Source organism: Schistocerca gregaria, chromosome X, assembly GCF_023897955.1.
Source record: "Schistocerca gregaria isolate iqSchGreg1 chromosome X, iqSchGreg1.2, whole genome shotgun sequence".
NCBI lineage: Eukaryota > Metazoa > Arthropoda > Insecta > Orthoptera > Acrididae > Schistocerca > Schistocerca gregaria.
Genome location: NC_064931.1, coordinates 703,214,150 through 703,237,145, shown reverse-complemented (window position 1 = coordinate 703,237,145; position 22,996 = coordinate 703,214,150). Strand labels below are relative to the sequence as shown.

The following is a 22,996-nucleotide window of genomic DNA, read 5'->3' as shown; positions in this document are numbered from 1 at the left end:
TCCATAACCACCGTTTCTGGGTGCCAGTGTGTGTGTGTGTGTGTGTGTGTGTGTGTGTGTGTGTGTGTGTGTTTGTTTGTGTTTCTAATTCAGAAGAATGCTTTCTGGCTGAAAGCTTACTTGTGTACCAGTCATTTTCTTGTGTCTCTCTGCGACTTAGCATCCCCGCTATATGGTGCATAGCAACTATCCTTTTCATAATATTGTCATATTACACCCTGGATTTCCATTGTTTGATTTAATTTACCCTTTTAGTAATATTGTCATCATTGTGTGCTGGATTTTCCATTGTTTGATTTTCTTTTGTACACTCCTGGTTATTCTATGAAACACATATTCATGTAACATGTGCTGATTGTATTTTAACATGAGGTCTGTCAGTGATGCACAACACCACATGTATTACCTGCTGTTGAAGATGGTTGAACATGTTTGTGGTGTGCATTTGGAAGTTTTACAGTGCAATACACCATGATGCAAAATGCCTGTCTTGTGTTGTCTACCACTGGAGTTGTATAGAGCATCCCCATGTTACTTTCATGCTTATTAAGTGGACCTGTGGTGGAAATCATTTCATTTGTAGATTTTCTCTATTTTGTCTTTCTGTCCTATCTAGTACAGGCTATAGAACAAAAAGCAATATTCGATGAAAGGAAGGTTTTTAAGCTACTTCCTGTGTGGGTTGACTACTCTTCCTCATGATTCTTCCAATTAATTTCAGTTTCATGTGTGGCTTACCTACAACCAGTTTTATGTTATTATTCCACTTCAGATTGATCCATACACTTAAGTCTAGATGTTTAATGAAATTGACTGCTCCAGAGATTGTTCAGCAATTGTGTGATCATAGAATAACTGGTCTTTCTGCCTGTTTTTACAAAATATGTTACATTTGCTTAGTTTGAGGGTGAACTGAAAAATCGCTCTAAAATATGTTGATCCTCTGTAAATCTTCTTGCATTTTGCTGCAAGTTTCTGCCATTGTGAGTTCTCTGTATACAGCAAGATCATCCACGAGCAGCCACATAGAGCCTTCTGATGTTATCCATAAGGTCATTTTATGTATACTGTGAATGGTAATGGCCCTGTAACAGTCCCTCAGGGTACATCTGAAGATTTTTCTCTGTTAGAAATAAATTTGCATGAAATTCTTCAGTCCAATTATAAAGCATGTTTGTTATTTCATCTACTCCTGTTTTGTTCAGTAGGCAACACTAAAGAACTGTATTAAACACCTTCCAGAAGTCAAGGAACATAGCATCAACCTGGGCTCTTGGTATTTACAGCCTTCTGGATCTAATGATGGAAGAAAATGAACTGGGATTCACTGTTTGCAGAAATCATGTTGTTTCCTACAGAGGAGACTTTTAGTGTTTGTAAAATAGGAATGATCTGCACATTTTCCAGTTGCCTTTTCTCGAATGATTTGTTTTGGTTTATTTTCTATCCCACAATCACTTATTTTGACATCTATCATTCTTGATGTTCTTGTGACAGTTGGAAGCAGTAACTGCAGCATGATATTCCTCAGTGAAACGATTTTGCAGAAAAGAATGAAGTATTTCTGCCTTCTCTTCTGTCCCCAGCATTCCATTTGAACTTCATTGACTTGCAAATTGTCAAAGCAGCATCAAATAGAATGACTTGCACCACGCACCCTTTCTGGAATCCTCCATTATGATGCCATTAGTGTCTGCTAATGTTGTTTTGACAGATGGCTTTTTTTACTAATTTAACATAAGATCAAATCTTTTTAGGATTTTCTCTCAGATCTGTAACAGAATTTTATTTTCAAATTGTGTACTAATCATCTCAGAAGGTCAACATCGTTCAAAAGAGTATTAAAATTTTCAGTCTTGCTTGTGTCCCTGTTGATCCCATAAGCCATCAGCTTTATGGTGATTTGTTATCTTTACTCCTTCCATTATTTATGTTCCATCCATGATTTTCCATTGCCATATTTAGAATGACATCAGTACTTAAGAATTATTGTTTGAATGTTTGTTGAGTGAACTACCTCCTTCATAGATAAATTACATTTACTTAGGATTCTTTTAATGAATCTCAGCTCAGAATCTGCCTTTCCTGCAACTAGTTTTATGTAATATTTCCACCTTAAATTGTCATCAATGTGTGCCCTTCAATATTTTACTGGCTTGACCCTGATCATTGACTGATCACCAATGGTTGTATGAATCAATAATGAGTCTTTTTACCTATGTCTACATAATGTGTTAAATTTGTTTATTGTGAGCTTCCGCTGCCAATCTCTTCTCCAATCACTGATCCTTTGCAGGTCGTCTTTGCACTACAATTTTCTGGCATTGCAACTCCTTCATAAACAATTGCACTTTCTACAGCAGCCTCGTGTGGGTCCCAACGCAATGCACCACATCATTTATATGTATTGTAATTAGTGGTGATCCCATTAGAATTTCTTGGGCTTCACCGAAATTACTTTCAAATCTGATGATTTCTCCCACTGGAGAATGACATACAGAAAATTACATTATAAGGTGTCTTCAATACAGTTACTTAGCAGGCCAAATATTCCAAATGTTCATATGTTGTTCACTTGGCAGCAGTGTGGAACTGGAAATTAGAGAACACATGTCAACTTGAGCACCATTATCTGCTTCATTATGAATCTTTGAAGAAATGAAGCAAGCTTAGTCAAAGGACTCTGCTTGTGTAACCCATGTTAATTCCTTTAGAGAAGGTATTCAGTCTGGGTGCCCTGATTAGTATTTCCTGCCTTGTTAAGTGCTTGTATTTCTGCTCAAATCCTTCGTAAATATTGACATGTTAAACTAAACACCCTTGAGTTCCTCGCATTACTAATTACTGATAAAGATTAGTTAATATTCATATTAGACATATAAAATTAAGTGGCTTTGCAATTTAATAGAACATTATAACATTCTCTTTAACCTTCCACAAAAATGAACTGTGTTTCTTATCACTTTAAGCAATACTAACACAGTAATGAAAGCATTGTAATACTGCTTATATAGATGGAAGCTGAAAGTAGCTTCATCAGTACAATAGTGGTGGCTTCAGTTTTCTGTAAATATCAGTAAGTGGAATCCAAGAATGGGATTAACAAATACAAATTCAGGATGGTGAATTATTCCCAATTTCATATTACTCTTCAGATGTGAGCAGAGCCTCTTCAAAGATTCTCACATCCTTGAATAAAAAACTTGCTATTAATTGTTAGGAACATGTTACTATTGAATGCAATGAGTTTTCATAAAGTTCCAGTATTGTTTTCATAAAATTCTCATTGCTGTTTATTTATTCCGTATAAGGCATATTTAATCTAGGAGACTGTACTCATTATAAGTAGATTTCAGCCTGTGGTTAATGCAAATTGTTGTTTACTCAACACCCCTAAAAGAAATAAAAGTGTGTGCAAATAATTTGGTTTCATAATCCTCATTTGTAAAGTAAGACTAACAATTTATTGTATACTTTTCAGGTAAAGGAAGCATATATTAACTTCTTAAACCATTGCTATATTGATACAGAAGTTGAGATGAAGGAAATTTATACATCCAACCACATGTGGTCTCTTTTTGAGAAGAGCTTCCTGGTCGATATGGGAATTGTTGCAAATTCAACACATGATCGAAAACATGCTGATACAGCTTTGGAAAACTATGTCATCAACAGTGTTATGAACATTATAACAACTTTTTTTAACACTCCATTTTCAGACCAGAGTACAACTGTTCAGGTAAATAGTTTTATATACTCTTCTTAGCTTCAGCTGTCAATTTTGCAATGTGTTCTTGGCTTGACCTCACATTACAATATAAAATGCACTTGCTGTCTAAAAATTGGCAAGAAGTATATTTGGCTTATTTTACTTGCAGACAAGACAACCTATTTTTGTGCAGCTTCTTCAAGCAGCATTCCGGATATCTCAGTGCACATGGCTGAATGCAGCACAGAGATTTAATGTTGAAAATTGCATTCGTACTTTGTCAGAAGTGGGTAAGAACCTCTGTTATAGACAGTTGTGGGCATCATAATACTTCTATATAAAGTAGTATAGTCAATGTATTACTATCATTCCTTATGTTTTGTAAAGTACTCAGCATAAACTAAGTCTTAATATTGTTATTTCTACCAGTCACTAAATTTTGTTTCCCCATGCTATATTATACCCATCTGCATTGTAGATTTAAAATTAAGATGAGGAAGAAAGATGTAGTGGAGCAACATCATGGTTGTTAAGTGAGCTCAGTTACTTCCTTTTACCAGATACATTCAAAGGAATGATTGGTATAAATAATTCGTTGTTAGAAATGAGAAAGACAGAATTGATGATAATCAATATGGACACACTCCATGCACATAAGAAAATAGCTAGAGGAAAGTGTTGCAGCACTTAAAAAAAACTTGGTGTAGATTGTAATAAAATAGAGAACAAAAAATAATGAAAGTGGCACCAGCAAACACCACAGTTTCAGCATATACAGATACCAGAATTGTAATATGGACATAAATGGATGCCCAAGTAATTAGTTCAGTTACATGTAGCATTTGTAGTGTTACTGTACTGGAACCAGACTACAGATGGTAAGCATCTACTATATTGACTATTTGCTATTCATTAGGATATTTTGTTTTCAGTGTCCAGTCGTTACCACTGCAGCAAAAGTAGAATACATATCAGAGTTGTGCTGCCATAATAGAAAATAATTATCTGTGATAATATTGACGACATAATTAACTTCTATGGTCACTGTACAAAATGTCATTTAGGCTTACATACTTTTGATAACTATTGGTGACACCTCTCTCCGTAACAGAAATTTTCAGTATTACAGTTTTTATTGTTATCGTATGTTCTTATTTTTTATAAAGCAAGCAGAAGAACATTTTCAGTATTGAGCTGTATTATATTGGATTCTTGGTGTGAAATACTGCACATTCACATGTATAGATTTTATATGATGACATTTACAGGACATATAACTTTGATGTTACGATGATGTTTACAAGATATATAATTTGGACATTTAGAAAACTGTTATTCTGTTCTTTACTGTCTTGTATGGTATCTCCAGATGCAGCAGTATTTGATGGAGTTTTTGCTGCTGGAATCATACACTGAAATGCCAATTATAGAGATATGTAAACAGGCAAAAGACAGCACTGCGATTGGCAATGCCTACGTAAGACAACAAGTGTCTGGCGCAGTTGTTAGATCAGTTACTGCTGCTACAATGGCAGGTGGTCAAGACTTAAGTGAGTGTGTTACAATTGGTGCACGAGTGATGGTACGTAGCATCTCTGAGGCAGCGATGAAGTGGGGATTTTTCTCGTACAGCCATTTCACAAGTGTACCGTTAATATCAGGAACCCAGTGAAACATCAAATCTCTGACGTTGCTGCGGCTGGAAAAAGATCCTGCAAGAACTGGACCAACGATGACTGAAGAGAATCATTAAGTGTGACAGAAGTACAACACTTTCACAAATTGCTGCAGATTTCAATGCTGGGCCATCAAAAAGTGTCAGCGTGTGAGCCATTCAGTGAAACATCAGTGATATGGGCTTTCGGAGCCAAAGACACATTCGTGTATTCTTGATGACTGCATGACATGAGGCTTTATGCTTCGCCTCTTGAATCCATGGACCGTGCATGTCAGCAGGGACTGTTCGAGCTAGTGGAGGCTCTGTAACGGTGTGGGGCATGTGTAGTTGGAGTGCTGTGGGGCACCTGATATGTCTAGATACGACTCCGACATGTGACACATACATAAGCATCCTGACTGATTACCTGCATCCATTCATGTCCATTGTGCATTCTGACAGACTTGGACAATGCCGAAGGACAATGCAACACACCACACGTCCAGAATTGCTACAGAGTTGCTCCAGGAACACTCGTCTGAGTTTAAACAGTTCCACTGGCCACCAAACTCCCCAGACATGAACATTATTGAGCATATCTAGGATACCGTGAAACATGCTGTTCAGAAGAGATCTCCACCCACTCATACTCTAACGGATTTGTGGACAGCTCTGCAGGTGTCAATTCACTCCAGCACTACTTCAGACATTGGTTGAGTCCATGCCATGTCATGTTGCAGCAAATGTGTTCACAGGGTCCCTACATGATATTAGGCAGGTGTACAAGTTTCTTTGGCTCTTCATTGTATGTTTAGGTAAACTAGATTTAATGTCTATTTCACTCAGTGCTGGCAGCAAAGAAGTTGATTGTTGCTTCTGTAAACATCATCTTGATCATGATCACTTAGTGAACACTAGTCACATTCATGCCAGTGTCAATATTGAACTGTCTTTGTGTTGCCTCTTTAAACTACTTCAGAGGTGTTTATCAAGGAATTCCAGTTCTAATGACTCTATTTTTGATGAAACATTAAACAGTAATTGTATACTCTTACTGTCAGATTTAATAACAAAAAGCTGTAGTTTCAGAATCTACCGCACTGATAAAATTTTCCATGAAGGTGAGAAATTATTCATTTTTGTTAAGACAATACCTGAAACCTGTATCTTCTTTTCTACAGCTAAAGGAAGAGGAATAGCTATACCATCTGACCTTGAAAGCCAAGTTTTGTCCATGTTCAACAAAGCAGCAATGTTATCGAGACAGACTAGCAAATGGTTACAGGCTGCAAAAACACCAAAAATGGAACGTTCACAGTCTCAGGTACCAGAGAGAATAATAATTATGAATTATAGTTTAGTAGTTTGATTTTCACTATACAATGTTGTTATCCATAGATTGAGAAGTTCTTCTTTCCACTCAAGTAATTGTTTGACTTTGTTTCAGCTAATGCGGCTCGATCGTAGCATTATAGAAGGGCTACAAGACATTGTGTCGCTTTTAGAAGATCAATTGAAACCACTGGTTCAGTCAGAGTTATCACTTCTAGTTGATATTCTTTATAGACCAGAGCTGCTGTTTCCTGCAGATACTGAAGCTAGGAAGCGATGTGAGAATGGTGGCTTTATTAGAAGGTATCAAACAATAAATGCTTGCCAAAGATTCTGAAATCACCAGTTTTGTACAAATGTAGAGTTATTCAGTTTTCATCGTGTATGGATACACTACAATACCTGTTCCATGTAGTGTTCAATAAGAGCTTTGTGGGGAATGGAAAGTATTACTTCAACTCCATAACTGCTCCAACCTTTACATTGTGTTACCTGTAGATTTTGAACTCAGAACTGATGTTCAATTTTGAGCTATGTGATGCAGTGAAAAACAGTTGTAATATAAAGTACTCAACTGCCCCTACCGAACAACTTAGCTGAAGTGAAATGGTCCCTACTGCAGTCTCTTTTTCTTCTTGAATGCACTTACTACAGTAGATATGACACTAGAGAAAATATTCTACTGTCTCCATACCAACATAAGAAACAAGATTTTTTGAATTATTTAGGAATAAAGAGATGACTCACTGAAAGACAGAAGTGCTGCGATGTCAACAGACCCACAAACAAAAGATACAGACCTTTGCCAGCTTTTCGAATGAAATTCCTTTCTCAAGCTGTCGGAGAAATGTACACACAAACACACATTCTCTCCCATCCACTTCACTTAGTCCTTCTCCACCCATTTAGCTTCTGTCGTGGGCATAGATTGAAATCGTTGTGGGTCCAGTAACAACATACAATTGCAGGGCCAAACACATGGTTTTCAACTTTCACCAATCAGAATTTATTATTCATCATTTGATCAAGTGGAAGGAGTTAAGATCTGCCACATATCTGTGAATCCTACTTTTTTGGGCCACTGTTTGTTTTCTTAAAGACAAAAGGTCCTTAAATAAGGAAAGTGTCAGAGGAGATGACACAATTCCAGGTTTAAGTAAGAAAATGCACTAGGAATCGTAAGTTGAGGATAAGACAGCAGGGTGCCTTAATCATTTCCATACTTGTCAGTAAATGTTCTGCCTTTATAGAGATAATGTTCAAATAGATTAAGGGACATTACACTAACACTTTTTTGGGTTGTTCATAAGGAGCATTTTAGAGTCCAGGTACATCAACTTCTGATCTGGGTCTTACATAGAAACAAGATTTTTTCATCTGTCAGTGGACAATTGGTGTGTGCTGCAGACCCTATCTGATAAATATTGAGTTCTGAAAACACCAGCAATCCTGTTGTGCTTCCTTGGGGGGACACCCAATGTTAACTTTATTTTTGTTATACATTTTGTATCCAGTCTAACAGTTGGGTACTTCCAGTCAAATATTCTACATGGTAACCACATAATTGTGATGGTACTACATGTGGTTGCATCTTGGCTATTAGACAGCCAAGTGATACTACACAACACACCTTTCATAAATCTAGGAAAACACACACTACCTCTTCAACTGTGATTACAATTTCAAACAGTGGAAATTGCAGTTTATTATATCAACAATGTAAGGCTAGAGAGAGATTGTTACTCATCGTAAAGATGATGCATTGAGTTACAGACAGGCACAAGGAAAAGACTTTTACATAATTATCTTTTGGCCAAAGCCTTCTTCAGGAAAAGAACACCCCCCCCCCCCCCCCCCCACACACACACACACACAAGCACACCTCGCACACACAATTCTGGTCCGAGCTGCCGGAGATGGCAGTCATGTGTATGTGTGCATGACGTGTGTGGAGAGAGTGTGTGTGTGTGTGTGTGTGTGTGTGTGTGTGTGTGTGTGTGTGTGTGTGTGTGTGTGTGTGTGTGTGGTTTTTTTTTTTTTTTTTTTTTCCTTTTCTGAAGAAGACTTTGGCCAAAAGTTAATTGTGTAACAGTCTTTTCATTGTACCTGTTTGCAACTCAACGTATCCTCTTTATAGTGAGTAGGAATGTATGCTTTTCTTTATATTGTTGTGATTACAATTTGCTTCATATTGTGTCTAAAAAGAGCAGATTTTAGCCAGGGAAATAGGGCAGTTTCACAGCATATTCAATGTCAAATATAATAGAAGTTTCAGCAGATCCTGGCACTGATGGTTGTGAATATGAAAAAAATGAATGCACATAATCAGTGTATCTATTATCTTTCTTCTTATTTTCTCTTCTGTTCTTTTCTTGTGTTGGTACCAACTTTTACTGTTCATCAATGCATTTCATTTAAGTTATTTCTGACTTTACAGTGTCATTTGTATCTTGTAAATTCTTCTACAGCTTTTGAGTGTTATGTAAGGATTTCCCACCTACCCCATAACCTAACAGTAAGTCCTGCACACATACATTGTGGTTAGATGTTGCTATAGCAAGTTATTTACAAAGTTATTTTTATGCTATATGAGGAATGAAAAGTGAAATTATTAATCACAGGTATGACCAGAGGCACTCTCAGTACTCAATTCATTCCTACAAGAATCATAAAAACCACGTCTATGATTACTTTGTGATGTAGTGTCTCCAAACTGATTATAAGCTTGCAATATTGCAAAAATTTACATACATGCAGAGTAAAGTACACTACTGACCATTAAAATTGCTACACCAAGAGGAAATGCAGATGATAAACAGGTATTCATTGGACAAACATATTACACTAGAACTGACATGTATTTACATTTTCACGCAATTTGGGTGCATAGATCCTGAGAAATCAGTACCCAGAACAACCACCTCTGGCCGTAATAACGGCCTTGATACGCCTGGGCATTGAGTCAAACAGAGCTCGGATGGCATGTACAGGGTACAGCTGCCCTTGCAACTTCAACACGATACCACAGTTCATCAAGAGTAGTGACTGGCGTATTGTGACGAGCCAGTTGCTCGGCCACCATTGACCAGACATTTCCAATTTGTGAGAGATCTGGAGAATGTGCTGGCCAGGGCGGCAGCCGAACATTTTCTGTATCCAGAAAAGCCCGTACAGGATCTGCAACATGCGGTCGTGCATTATCCTACTGAAATGTAGGATTTTGCAGGGATCGAATGAAGGGTAGAGCCACAGGTCGTAACACATCTGAAATGTAACGTCCACTGTTCAAAGTGCCGTCAATGCGAACAAGAGGTGACCGAGACGTGTAACCAATGGCACCCCATCACGGTGGGTGATACGCCAGTGTGGCAATGACGAATAGACACTTCCAATGTGCGTTCACCACGATGTCGCCAAACACGGATGCGACCATTATGATACTGTAAACAGAACCTGGATTCATCAAAAAAAAAAAAAAAAAAAAAAAAAAAAAAAAAAAGATGTTTTGCCGTTTGTGCACCCAGGTTCATCGTTGAGTACACCATCGCAAGCGCTCCTGTCTGTGATGCAGCGTCAAGGGTAACCGCAGCCATGGTCTCCGAGCAGATAGTCCATTCTGCTGCAAATGTTGTCGAACTGTTTGTGCAGATGGTTGTTGTCTTGCAAATGTTTCCATCTGTTGACTCAGGGATCAAGACGTGGCTGCATGATCCATTACAGCCACACGGATAAGATGCCTATCATCTCGATTGCTAGTGATACGAGGCCATTGGGATCCGGCACGGCATTCCATATTACCCTCCTGAACCCACCGATTCCATATTATGCTAACAGTCATTGGACCTCGACCAAAGCGAGCAGCAATGTCGCGATACGATAAGCCGCAGTCACAATAGGCTACAATCCGACCTTTATCAAAGTCCGAAACATGATGGTACGCATTTCTCCTCCTTACACAAGGCATCACAATAACTTTTCACCAGGCAACACTGGTCAACTGTTGTTTGTGTATGGGAAATCAGTTGGAAACTTTCCTCATGTCAGCACGTTGTAGGTGTCACCACCAGCACCAGCCTTGTGTGAATGCTCTTAAAAGCTAATGATTTGCATATCACAACATCTTCTTTCTGTCGGTTAAATTTCGCATCTGTAGCATGTCATCTTCATGGTGTAGCAATTTTAATGGCCAGTAGTGTAGATTAGATTAGATTAGATTAGATTAGATTAGATTTACTTTCATTCCAATTGATCCGTAGTGCGGAGGTTCTCCAGAATGTGGAACATGTCAGAAAAATAATAATACACAACAAATATTTACAACTGAAACAAATAAGCTAATGTTCCTTCCACAGGTCCCAAGTGGAATGATCATCATTTTTTCAATGAACACTATATGAAAGAATCATTTTACAAACACTCATTTACTAAATTTTAAAAAAATGTATTTATTTCTAAGGTAATAAACATATAATAGAACTACTACATAACTTAATTACAATGAACACATTACTGCACTGAAATTTTGCAGAAGTTTGATTGTACTTAAACACACACACACACACACACACACACACACACACACACATACACATACACACAAAATCAATTGGTTCTACTGAGAAATTCATCAGTGGAGTAGAAGGAGTTGGCCACCAATAAATCCTTTAGGCTTCTCTTAAACTGATGTTCATTGGTTGTTAAGCTTTTTATGGTTGCTTTCAAGTTATTGAAAATTTGTGTTCCTGAATAATGCACACCTTTTTGTACAAGAGTAACTGACTGTAAATCCTTGTGAAGATTATTCTAATTTCTAGTATTGATTCCATGAATTGAGCTGTTTATTTGAAAAAGTGACGTATTTTTAGTAACAAATTTGAGTAAGGGCATAAATATATTGGGAGGCAGTTGTTAGTATCCCTAGATCCCTAAACAGGCTTCTGCAGGATGTCCTTGAGTTCACCACATATAACTCTTATTGCACATTTTTGTGCCCAGAAAACTTTAGCTTGGTTTGATGAAGTACCCCAAAAAGTAATCCCATATGACGTTATGGAATTAAAGTAAGCATAGTACGCCAGCTTTTTCTTTTTTATATCCACTATGCCTGACACAATTCGCATTGCTAATAGAGATTTGTTATGATGCTTCAGCAGTTCTGTGGTGTGCTCCTCCCAGTTGAATTTATTATCAAGCTGTAATACCAAGAATTTAACACTGTCCACTTCTCCTATTTGCTTGTTGTCATATGTTAGGCATATACTCGTGGGACGTCCCTTACAAGTTCTGAACTGGATTTAGTGTGTTTTTTCAAAGTTTAGTGACAAAGAATTGGCTAGGAACCAGTAATTAAAGTCCACAAATATTTTATTAGCTGATTTTTCTAAGACTACACTTGATTTGCAATTTATTTCAATGTTTGTATCATCAACAAACAAAACAAACTTGGCATCCAGTAATGTTACTGATGATAGGTCGGCATCCAGTAATGTTACTGATGATAGGTCATTGATATACACAAGAAGAACTAAGTGCCCTAAGATGGAACCTTGTGGGACCCCACATGTAATTAGTTCCCAGTTGGATGATGCCTAATAGCTTAATACATCTCTCTTTCCTAATAACACCCTTTGTTTCCTGCCAGAGATATATGATTTGTACCATTTTGCAGCATTTCCTGTTACACCATAATATTCTAATTTACTTAAAAGGATATTGTGATTTACACAGTCAAATGCCTTTGACAGATCACAAAATGTACCAGTTGCCTGCAATTTTTTGTCCAATGAATTAAGTACGTTTTCACTGTAAGTGTAGATAACCTTCTCAATATCAGAACCCTTTAGAAATCCAAACTGTGACTTTGACATTATGTTATTTGTTATAAGGTGGTTATAAAGCCAATTGTCCATTACCTTTTCTAAAATTTTTGAGAATGTTGGCAAAAGTGAAATTGGATGAAAATTTGATGCTATTTCTTTATCTCCCTTCTTAAACAGTGGCTTAACTTCAGCATATTTCAACCATTCAGGAAATATTCCACTGATAAATGACTGGTTACACAGATAGCTTAATATGTTGATTAACTCAGAATCACATTCTTTAATTAACTTTGTTGATATTTCATCATACCCACTGTATATATTTGATTTTAAAGATTTTATGATGGGCATTACTTTTGCTTGGGTAGTGATGGTCAAATTGATATTATGGAAGTTACTTGAAATGTTTGGTCTGAGGTATTCCATAACAGCATCTACAGAACCTGACAACCCCATCTCTTCAGTAACAGTTAGAAAATGTTTGTTAAAAAGTTCTGCAACACTTTCCACATTTATCATCAATGTATCATTTACTCTTAATGCTATTTGTCCCTCTTCATGTCTAGTTCTACTAGTCTCCTCCTTCACTATATCCCGTATTGTCTTTATTTTGTTATCTGATATAACTATCTTTTCCTTGTAATATATTTGCTTTGATGTCCATATTACAGTCTTTAATATTTTCTAATATTTCTTGTAGTGTGCTATAGCATCAGCATAAAAACTAGAATGAGATTTTCACTCTGCAGCGGAGTGTGCGCTGATATGAAACTTCCTGGCAGATTAAAACTGTGTGCCCGACCGAGACTCGAACTCGGGACCTTTGCCTTTTGCGGGCAAGTGCTCTACCAACTGAGCTACCGAAGCACGACTCACGTCCGGTACTCACAGCTTTACTTCTGCCAGTATCTGTCTCCTACCTTCCAAACTTTACAGAAGCTCTTCTGCGAACCATGCAGAACTAGCACTCCTGAAAGAAAGGATAATGCGGAGACATGGCTTAGCCACAGCCTGGGGGATGTTTCCACAATGAGATTTTCACTCTGCAGCGATGTGTGCGCTGATATATATTTCATATCAGCGCACACTCCGCTGCAGAGTGGTTGTTTCTGAGCAATTGGCTACTCTAGTGGGGAACTTTACAGTGGGAATTAAGTTGAATGATAGTGTTACTAATGCAAATAAGTTCATATTGGGAGAGTCTTTAAGGAAATCTACATTGAAGTCACCAACAACCACTATTTCTTTGTTTTTGGTTGTTAAATGGGCCAGTACAGCTTCAAGGTGGTTCATGAACAGATTAAACTTACCTGCAGGTGTAAGTACACTGCTGTCATAGATGATATGATGAAAAAGTGAGAAATCAAGTTCACTGCCTTATTGTATGTTAAAAAAAAAAACACTTATGTAAACTGTATGGTTTACAAGTTTAAAAGAAATTATTGAAGGTTGTATGGAACTTGAAAAAACAGTCCATTACACTTGTATGTTACAAATAGTATGATAACTATACATATACATTTATAATATGCATTTTGACTTCTGTAGTACCAAAAATAAGGTTCAACTATTGGCTGCAACTGATTTTATGTCTTGTTTTATATTCAGTGTAACATGATTTCTGTATAAAATAGTATTTCAAATTTTGTTTCTGTTCTGGATTTTTAAAATTGTGATGCCTCAAATTTTAGGTTGATAAAACACACAGAAAAATTACTAGAAGAGAAAGAAGAAAAACTGTGTGTCAAAGTTTTGAAAACATTGCGTGAAATGATGGCAATTGATCCAGAGTATGGTGAAAAGGTAAGTTAAATACATTTTTATAGCTTAGGCGTGAGATGGAGGGGGTGGGGCGGGGGGGCCAGGGGAGGAGGACTGTGTATGTGTCTTGGTGGTGCAAGGGACACCTGACGTAATGATCTTGTGTAGAGTGTTACCAGTTTTGATAGCACTCACCGAGAAGAAAATCTGTCTGATGCACACCTGATTTTTTCAAAGGTTTTGATGATCTCTGTGTCATTCAGACAGTACCCGTGGTTATTCAGTAATTGATATTCATACGAAAGAGTTCTTTGGTACAAATGTAATGCTGGAAAATCCTGGATGGAGTGCAACCAATGGGAGAACTATAAGTGTTTAGCCTGTGTGTGTGTGTGTGTGTGTGTGTGTGTGTGTGTGTGTGTGTGTGTGTGTGTGTGTGTGTGTAGAGAGAGAGAGAGAGAGAGAGAGAGATAGTCTCCTTCCAGAATTGCTCTGCAATGACAGAGTGTGCATCTGCAAATGTAGGCTTCTGCAGCCTTTGTCAAAGTCAATAAAATTCTTCTGGATTTGGGACCGCATTGTCAACTATAAAATTCCAGCATTTCGGCGACTATTACGAGAAGCCTTCCTCAGGGTGTATTGCTATTTGCTGAATGGGTACTAGTTTGCCGGATGCAGGATGAAGATCGAATTTCAAGAGGCCCATATACTGGCGAAACAGCCTTTTAGCTTGAGGAGGAAGAGGCTATAGAAATAGCCACACAACCTGACAACATGGACAGAGCAGACGGGTACCGGCTCCCAGCGTCTTGGCTGCCAGCAGTGATAGCTTTGCGGAAGGACAGCTCTCGCAAAGCAACAGGCGTGTCGTAGGCCACAGCGGCGGAGCACACACAGACTGCTGATGCATCCTAGTTGATACTAGACAATTATTAAACAATGCTGTGTAGCAGTCACTGCTCAATTTTCCTATATTCTGATTTCCACCAATGGCAAGCAGTAAAGGAAACTCCAATGGAAAATGCCTATTTCCGCCATGCAATACAAAGACCAATGAAAGAGCACCTAATACCCTTCCTCCTCACCCTCATATCCAATGACAGCACTCCTCCGTAATATATAAGTAAGCAAACTAGTGCCCATTCAGCAGTTAGCAATACATCCTGAGGAAGGCGTCTCGTAATAGTCATCGAAACGGAATTTTATAGTTGACAATGCGGTTCCAAGCCCAGAAGAATTTTATTGACAGAGTGTGCATCTGTTGAAATATTGACAGTTGTTGACGACGTCATCTGGCTATCTTGCTGTAAGTTATTAGAACATTGTTTATGAGGATTATAAACTTGGGTCTCACAATGTGGCCATTGCCTAAAGTCTGGGAACAGTCAGTCTGTTATCCTCCACTACACAATCTTCAATAGACAGTTTTAAAGTGAATGATCATGTAAAATATACACACACTGGTTATTAATAAGTGTTCACTGATGCATAGTACCTAGAACATTAGGGTGGCCCTTAAACTGGTGTGGCCCGCATCTCGGGGTCGTGCAGTAGCGTTCTCGCTTCCCGCTCCCAGGTTCGATTCCCGGCGGGGTCAGGGATTTTCTCTGCCTCGTGATGGCTGGGTGTTGTGTGTTGTCCTTAGGTTAGTTAGGTTTAAGTAGTTCTAAGTTCTAGGGGACTGATGACCATAGCTGTTAAGTCCCATAGTGCTCAGAGCCATTTAAACCATAAACTGGTGTGGCACACAACCTACTTTGCAAGACACTTTTCAGGCCCAAATTTGCATAGCAAATAAAATATACTCTGTATTACTTTTTGAAGCAAAGTTAAATAAATATAATTTGATATTAAATGAAAGTATTAATTATGATGGACACGTGGAACACTTGAAAATAACATTATTTTTCAAATGAAAAAAATTAACTGATTAAGAAACATCATCACTTTTAGGATTATTCGGAACAGTTGTGAATTATGAATAGGATCCTAACTTTAGTGAAGTGATGCTGATCAAAGATGCGTATCTAACACTTGTAATTTCAATAAACCCTTACCTTGAGTAAACGTCACAAAACACTGGTTCATCAGTATATTACAATTCTAATCTGTTACTTTGCCTGGTGGAAGTCAAAGAGTTTGTGCTGTGGTGGCAGTGCTGGCCAAAATAATGCAATCATGCTCTTCATATTGTATGCTGTACAAAATCTCTTCTTGGCAATGTAATTATAGCAAATGCCAGTTTCATCTGAGACTCAATTAATATCTTCAATGTGGAAGTAACTGGAGGGAAGAGTGAGGCAAAATTATCACCAAAGGCTGGACACAGACTGGTAGCTGTTGTTCTGCCAGAATGCCAACTTTGTGCCTTTCCGCCTTCTCAATTGGGCACATTCTCTTCTGGGAATTCTTTGTTGTGAACTTTTTTGTGACAGACTTTCTTACTGTGCCACGAAAAGAATTGTGTCCACGTCTAGGTTTGATTCAAGGATAGCAGAATGTTGGAGGTTGAGTAATCTGCTGTGCTGTTAAAAGACTGTATTGTATGTAAATGAAACAAAGTTGCTGAAGTATTATTATGGAAAATATTTTACTTTTGACATAAAAAGTAAAACACCACATATTTTGGATTCACATGTTTTTCACTGTGCAATTGTTCTCGAGCGATTGCAGGGAGTCCGCAGGTTGAAAATATCTTATTATTCTCATGTCACAGCTCGGTAATGAGCTGGTTTTCTTTTCATTATTGGTCATATTTATTACGATACTTCAAAGTTTGGTAACTCACTGCTGTGACTGCTAATCTGAAGGAAGCAGAAATTGGCAGGCTGAAATTGTTACCATATTTTTAACTACATCCCTCAAACAAATGTAGAAGTATTTTGAAATCTTGTGCATTTATCCACAAGAAATTTCTGAATTCCATTGAGAAGTTTGTGCCCATATCTTTATAATCTTTAAAAGCCCTAAATCTCTTTCTCCACTGTGGAGATTCATTTACCAGTCTTGTGTGTAATTTGAAAGTGTCCAAACAAATAATATCTTTCATCTCATCACCCAGTGAGTCATATTCACACCTATATTTAACCTGAGCAAACCAGAAAGCTGGTAACTGAGTCACTTGCTACTCTACTGTAGAGCTTTCTTTCTATAAATGAAGCAAACCTACATCCCTTGCTGAAGTAAATGTTTGGAAAACATTTTACTTTAGGCATAAAGAATTGAAAGATATAGGTTTTGGATTTGCATGTTTTTTCACTGTGCAGTTGTTTTAAAGCACTTGCCATCAATTGTATGCTGCATAAGTGACTTGCAGGTCCGTAACCAGTTATCCAACCATCGAAAGGGGAACTACTGTGTAGCATGGAATCTTAGCTATGTTTTGTTTCTGGCATATCACATCATTGAAAAGGAAATGCAAGGTTAAAGGCAAAGCAAAAAAAAGACACAGCTAGGATTTGATCCCACAACCTTTTCATTTCCAGCCACACACTCTACCACTAGACCACCAGACCAGATGGGAATTTAGTGACCCTTCCTGCACTGTCAAGTCACTGCTGCTCTCTCGAGTTATGGTGGCTGCTCACTAGGTGGCAATGGCACCATTTTCACAACTTTAATTCATCATAATGCAGACAATTTGTGCGAAATATTTATAAATTATATACACAAACCTTCCTCACGATTCAGTATACCTATTAGTGAAAACAAAATCAAAATTCCTACAGCATTTCCTGAGATTAGCCCCTATATACAGATAGACACAAATAGGTGACTTAAATAAATCAATAAATAAAGTTTATATAATAAGTGTTGTTCATGTTACATCATAGTCATTAAGTATAGGTATTGCAACCTGTCCTCACCCCTTCTCCCTCTCAGCCTCCATCAGTTCTTCACTTACCACTACATCACTCTGAGCTCTTCGGTTTGATTTGTGTAATACATGTGTGATTTTTAATTTGTACTGCCACCTTTTTTCCCCCCTACCCTGTCCCCACAAGCATCTCATCTTTCACTACTTTATGTGATCCATGCCTGCACCAGAATGAGCTCCCTCTGGTTGCATAACCCTGTCTCCATCTCGTGCCTTACCTCCAACTTGTAACCTTTTCTGCTCCATCTCACTCTATGGTACTGGGTATCATTACACATTCCATTGTTTGTATTCTGTCCAGGATTTTGTAGTATCTCAATAAGGTACTCACTGTACTTGAACTGCAAACAACAGAAATGTTAATTAATTTAAATCACCAACATTTTCAAAAGAAAGGGAATAAACATAACATACACTACAGACAATTCTATATAAAAATACACCCCAAAACTGACATAAAACAGAGACATATACCAGAAAGCAGGTATATATCAACTGCAGTGTAACACTTGTGAAGGCAAGATACATAGGGCAAACAGGTAGAACATTTGATGTCAAATACAAAGAACACATGACAGCCTGGAAATATGGGACAGACCACTCCACATTTGCAGAACACCTAAGAGAACATAACCACAAACCAACTACTAGAGAAGAAAACATACAGAAAACCAAAGCAGAAAGGACAAACCTGTTGAATGATCAAGTACACAATTCCAAACAATTCATTTTTTACACTAAAAGATAAAATAATAGAATAATGCTCCCAAAGAGGATTAATATAATAATACCATCCAATATAATAATAATAATAATAATACCACCCAACATATTTACACTCACTTATCCAAGAACCCCTTCACAGAACATTGAAACGAAAAGCCAAGTCAGCTGTCACCAAAGCTTTCAACCACTTGTTAGCAGCTGGTACATTCATAGTCAACTTCCTACAACTCAAGCCACACACACACACACACACACACACACACACACACACACACACACTTTCAGCTCTCTCTCTCTCTCTCTCTCTCTCTCTCTCTCTTATCTGATATAAAGATTATGAGTAGAAGTTTGTTTTTAAGATATGCTTCGTTAGGTTCGCAACATGTAGATAAACAAACCAAAGAGGTGGAAACGTGTATTGAAGTTACAATATTTGCATTGTTAAAAGCACTGTGTCCAAAGAAATGGTTATATCGAGTGGCAAGAGAATAATAATACACCACAAAAAAGGATAAAAATGGTTAACAATGAAAAAAAGTCAGAACTCAAAATTGTGCATATATGTCGGTAATAAAGTGGTATTGCGACCTCCAGACCAGATGAGAGGAAACATAGAACACAACAACTCGCAAGTAATTACGTTTTTACATAAAAAAATACCGACATTAAATGTTTGATAATCTAAAACTAACAAAACAGTATTGTTATTCCACTGATGATGCCTTAGAGCAAGAAAAAAGTGAAACACATCTGGGAAAAATAAATTAAGTTGCAGCAGGAAAAGGCGGTTTTATTTACAAAACGAGTAGTTCTCTGCTTGCTACGGACGATGCCCATGCAAAAAAATTTGTTAGTTAATTAATTTCAAGTATTTAGACTTTCTTTTAAGATCCATTGATGAATATTGATCTCTTACTATTGCATAAAAGACAAACAGAATTAGTTAGTGTCAATACAACAGCATATTCTGGATTGAAATATTCATTCACTGTTTAGAGTCAGTCTTCAGAAATAACATTTTTTGCAGTATCTGAAAGGGCACTCATGCCACAGATAATGGTTTGTTAATGTCATATACTTAATCTGCAGAAATCAGTTTCATGACTATTGACTGTTTGTTCTAGCAAACTACTTACCACTTGCAGTAGAATAAGTGCTGAAATTGTGCATGAGATACAAGCTGTTATACCCATTGTTTTTGTAGCAGTTGCTTGTGTAAATCTGTTTCAAATCATTTGTCAAGATGTAATCTCTTAAGATATCAATTTTTAAATGTTGAACACTTTGAGAGCTTGATGGCTTTGCAATAGGAACTCATCATGTTGCTTACATTAGTTATCATCTGATTGGCAGGGTGACAGTCTTCGAGCAAGTCTGCTGAATCGTTACTTTGAGGGTGCAAAGCGAGATCCAGTAGAGCCAAGCACAAAAAGGCCACCAGTTACACATGGACCAGGTGGTAAGTTACTAGAAAAATATTGCAGTTGTGTTTTTCAGATGAAAGAGAAATTTTGAGGTACATGCATTAATATTCAGAATTTACACATTTTATTTTCAGTGTTCAGGAAAAAAGTGCTGTTGTGTAAGTCAATGCTATTTGCAATATATTAACAACACTGAAATATATTTATTATCTGCCTTGATTCATATATATTAAATCTTCATATATTATCATCATTTCAGTGGCACACAATCATGCTTTTGTGTGAAGCCACACTGTAATCGTTATCTTGAACCAGTAGTTGTTGGCTGTGTTCTTGGGGTACTGCCAACAGGTTCCTTCAATTAAATTCACAGGAAGCTTCATTGTGGTAATGCTTTCATTTGGAAGTGTTGTGTCTATAGTGTACAAAGTAGTTTAACATATCAGATGTCTTTGAAATGAATAAAACTTTAGCTCAACTCATTTATTTACAATGTGTATAAGTTGAAACATTGATTATTCATGAGTCCTTCAATGTTGCTGTGATAGATCAGTTTCTGAATTGTGCTTTACACAAACTTATTCACAAGCTAGCTGTTGTAAGAAACAGTCACTGGCTAGCTGTTAAGGTTAGTAGTACCATTCTGTATCAATATATTCTCACTGCAAGTCTTCTGAGGTGTGGGACAGAACTCTGTGTGGCGTATTAAAAAGACTTCCTGTCAGAACAATTGAATGCAGTGAATGATGTGAAGACGATGTCCTCTCACGGAATCCATGGTATCACCTCCCAGAGATGATGAGCAGTGGAGAGAGTGGGGCTCACAGAGGCATGCTGGTGGAAGGTTTAATGTATCATCTCCCATGAAGATGGGATTCATATATATTAAATCTTCATATATTATCATCATTTCAGTGGCACACAATCATGCTTTTGTGTGAAGCCACACTGTAATCGTTATCTTGAACCAGTAGTTGTTGGCTGTGTTCTTGGGGTACTGCCAACAGGTTCCTTCAATTAAATTCACAGGAAGCTTCATTGTGGTAATGCTTTCATTTGGAAGTGTTGTGTCTATAGTGTACAAAGTAGTTTAACACATCAGATGTCTTTGAAATGAATAAAACTTTAGCTCAGCTCATTTATTTACAATGTGTACAAGTTGAAACATTGATTATTCATGAGTCCTTCAATGTTGCTGTGATAGATCAGTTTCTGAATTGTGCTTTACACAAACTTATTCACAAGCTAGCTGTTGTAAGAAACAGTCACTGGCTAGCTGTTAAGGTTAGTAGTACCATTCTGTATCAATATATTCTCACTGCAAGTCTTCTGAGGTGTGGGACAGAACTCTGTGTGTGGCGTATTAAAAAGACTTCCTGTCAGAACAATTGAATGCAGTGAATGATGTGAAGACGATGTCCTCTCGCGGAATCCATGGTATCACCTCCCAGAGATGATGAGCAGTGGAGAGAGCGGGGCTCACAGAGGCATGCTGGTGGAAGGTTTAATGTATCATCTCCCATGAAGATGTGAGCAATGGGCTGTGTGTGGTTGATGAATACATCATCAATATCTCAGGAAGCACATTGGCTGCGTAACAGACAAGACTATGTATTATACCCCATTGGCATTGTACCTATATAGTTGCCAAGAAAACATTCTGCACTTCTCACATACAACATACCTACTGAGTGAAGGCATGTAGTGGTAAGACACTGGAGTCATATTCAGGAGAACAGCAGTTTAGATCTCTCTCCGACCATCCAGACTTAAATTTTCCTTGGTTTTCCTAAATTTTTTAATGCAAGGACCAGGATGGTTCCTTTGGAACAACATGGCTGATTTCCTACCCTGTCTTTCTCCTATGTGTGGCTGTGCTCTGTCTCTAATGACCTCATCATTGATGGGATGTTAAACCTGAATTTTCTTTCCTTATACTACAATTAGCTGGCAGTTATGCACTATTTGTCTTGTGTATCAGTAATACAATATACTTCACACAACAATTCCAGAGGTGCATTTTCCAAACATTTCATCATGCTATTATACATTTTTTACGGTGTTGCGTTTTTCACAGATACAAATAAATAGGTGTTCCACCTCAGAGTTCACTTCTGTTCAACATCTTTTTAATGTGTTGTGTATAGAGCAATATAAAAATTACTTCCTATTAGCACAAGAACTTATGCTGATTTCATTTAAGAGGGTGAGGAAAGGAAAAAACTTACTGGCAGAAGCTGCTGAATCAAAGGCTTTGATTGGACTGTAAAGATGCTGTTCTGCAATTGTAAAAGTGATATTTACTGAACTACAATAAATATTTAATGGAAATACATATAATTGTGATAAAATGTTCTGGAAACCACATATTTAATAACACATACTTGATCTTTCAACAATCATTATTTGAAAATAGGTTTCCACATAAGCTACAGAAAGAAACATTAAACAGCTATGGAAAAGCCATGGATCACTAGAGGGGGTAAAGTGTCTTGTGGAAGAAGAAGGGAAATGTATCTGTTGGAAGGAGGAAGTAGAAATCCTGCAGTAGTTGCCCACAACAAAAACTATTCAAAGTTACTAAAAAAAGTTATTTAAAAAAATAAGGAATTTCAATGTAATGTCAGTGGTCAGTAATTCCAACAACAGATTTGAGTCTATATGGAATGTAGTTAAATGATAGACAGGAAA

At 37.4% G+C, this 22,996-nt stretch overlaps 1 protein-coding gene and 1 non-coding gene across 6 annotated transcripts in view; one reads left to right on the top strand and one right to left on the bottom strand.

Moving 5' to 3' along the window:
- Positions 1–22,996, top strand: part of LOC126297631 (inositol 1,4,5-trisphosphate receptor) — a 353,953-nt gene that overhangs the window by 203,282 nt on the left and 127,675 nt on the right. For all 5 annotated transcript variants that reach the window (XM_049988649.1, XM_049988651.1, XM_049988652.1 and 2 more), the window contains 6 exons: positions 3,482–3,739; positions 3,879–3,999; positions 6,548–6,690; positions 6,814–7,001; positions 14,209–14,320; positions 20,235–20,340. In XM_049988649.1, the coding sequence (XP_049844606.1) occupies positions 3,482–3,739; positions 3,879–3,999; positions 6,548–6,690; positions 6,814–7,001; positions 14,209–14,320; positions 20,235–20,340 (928 nt within the window). The remainder of the gene's footprint in view (positions 1–3,481; positions 3,740–3,878; positions 4,000–6,547; positions 6,691–6,813; positions 7,002–14,208; positions 14,321–20,234; positions 20,341–22,996) is intronic.
- Trnal-caa (transfer RNA leucine (anticodon CAA)) lies at positions 13,311–13,385 on the bottom strand. The gene has a single exon. It is a non-coding gene; the product is annotated as a tRNA-Leu (tRNA).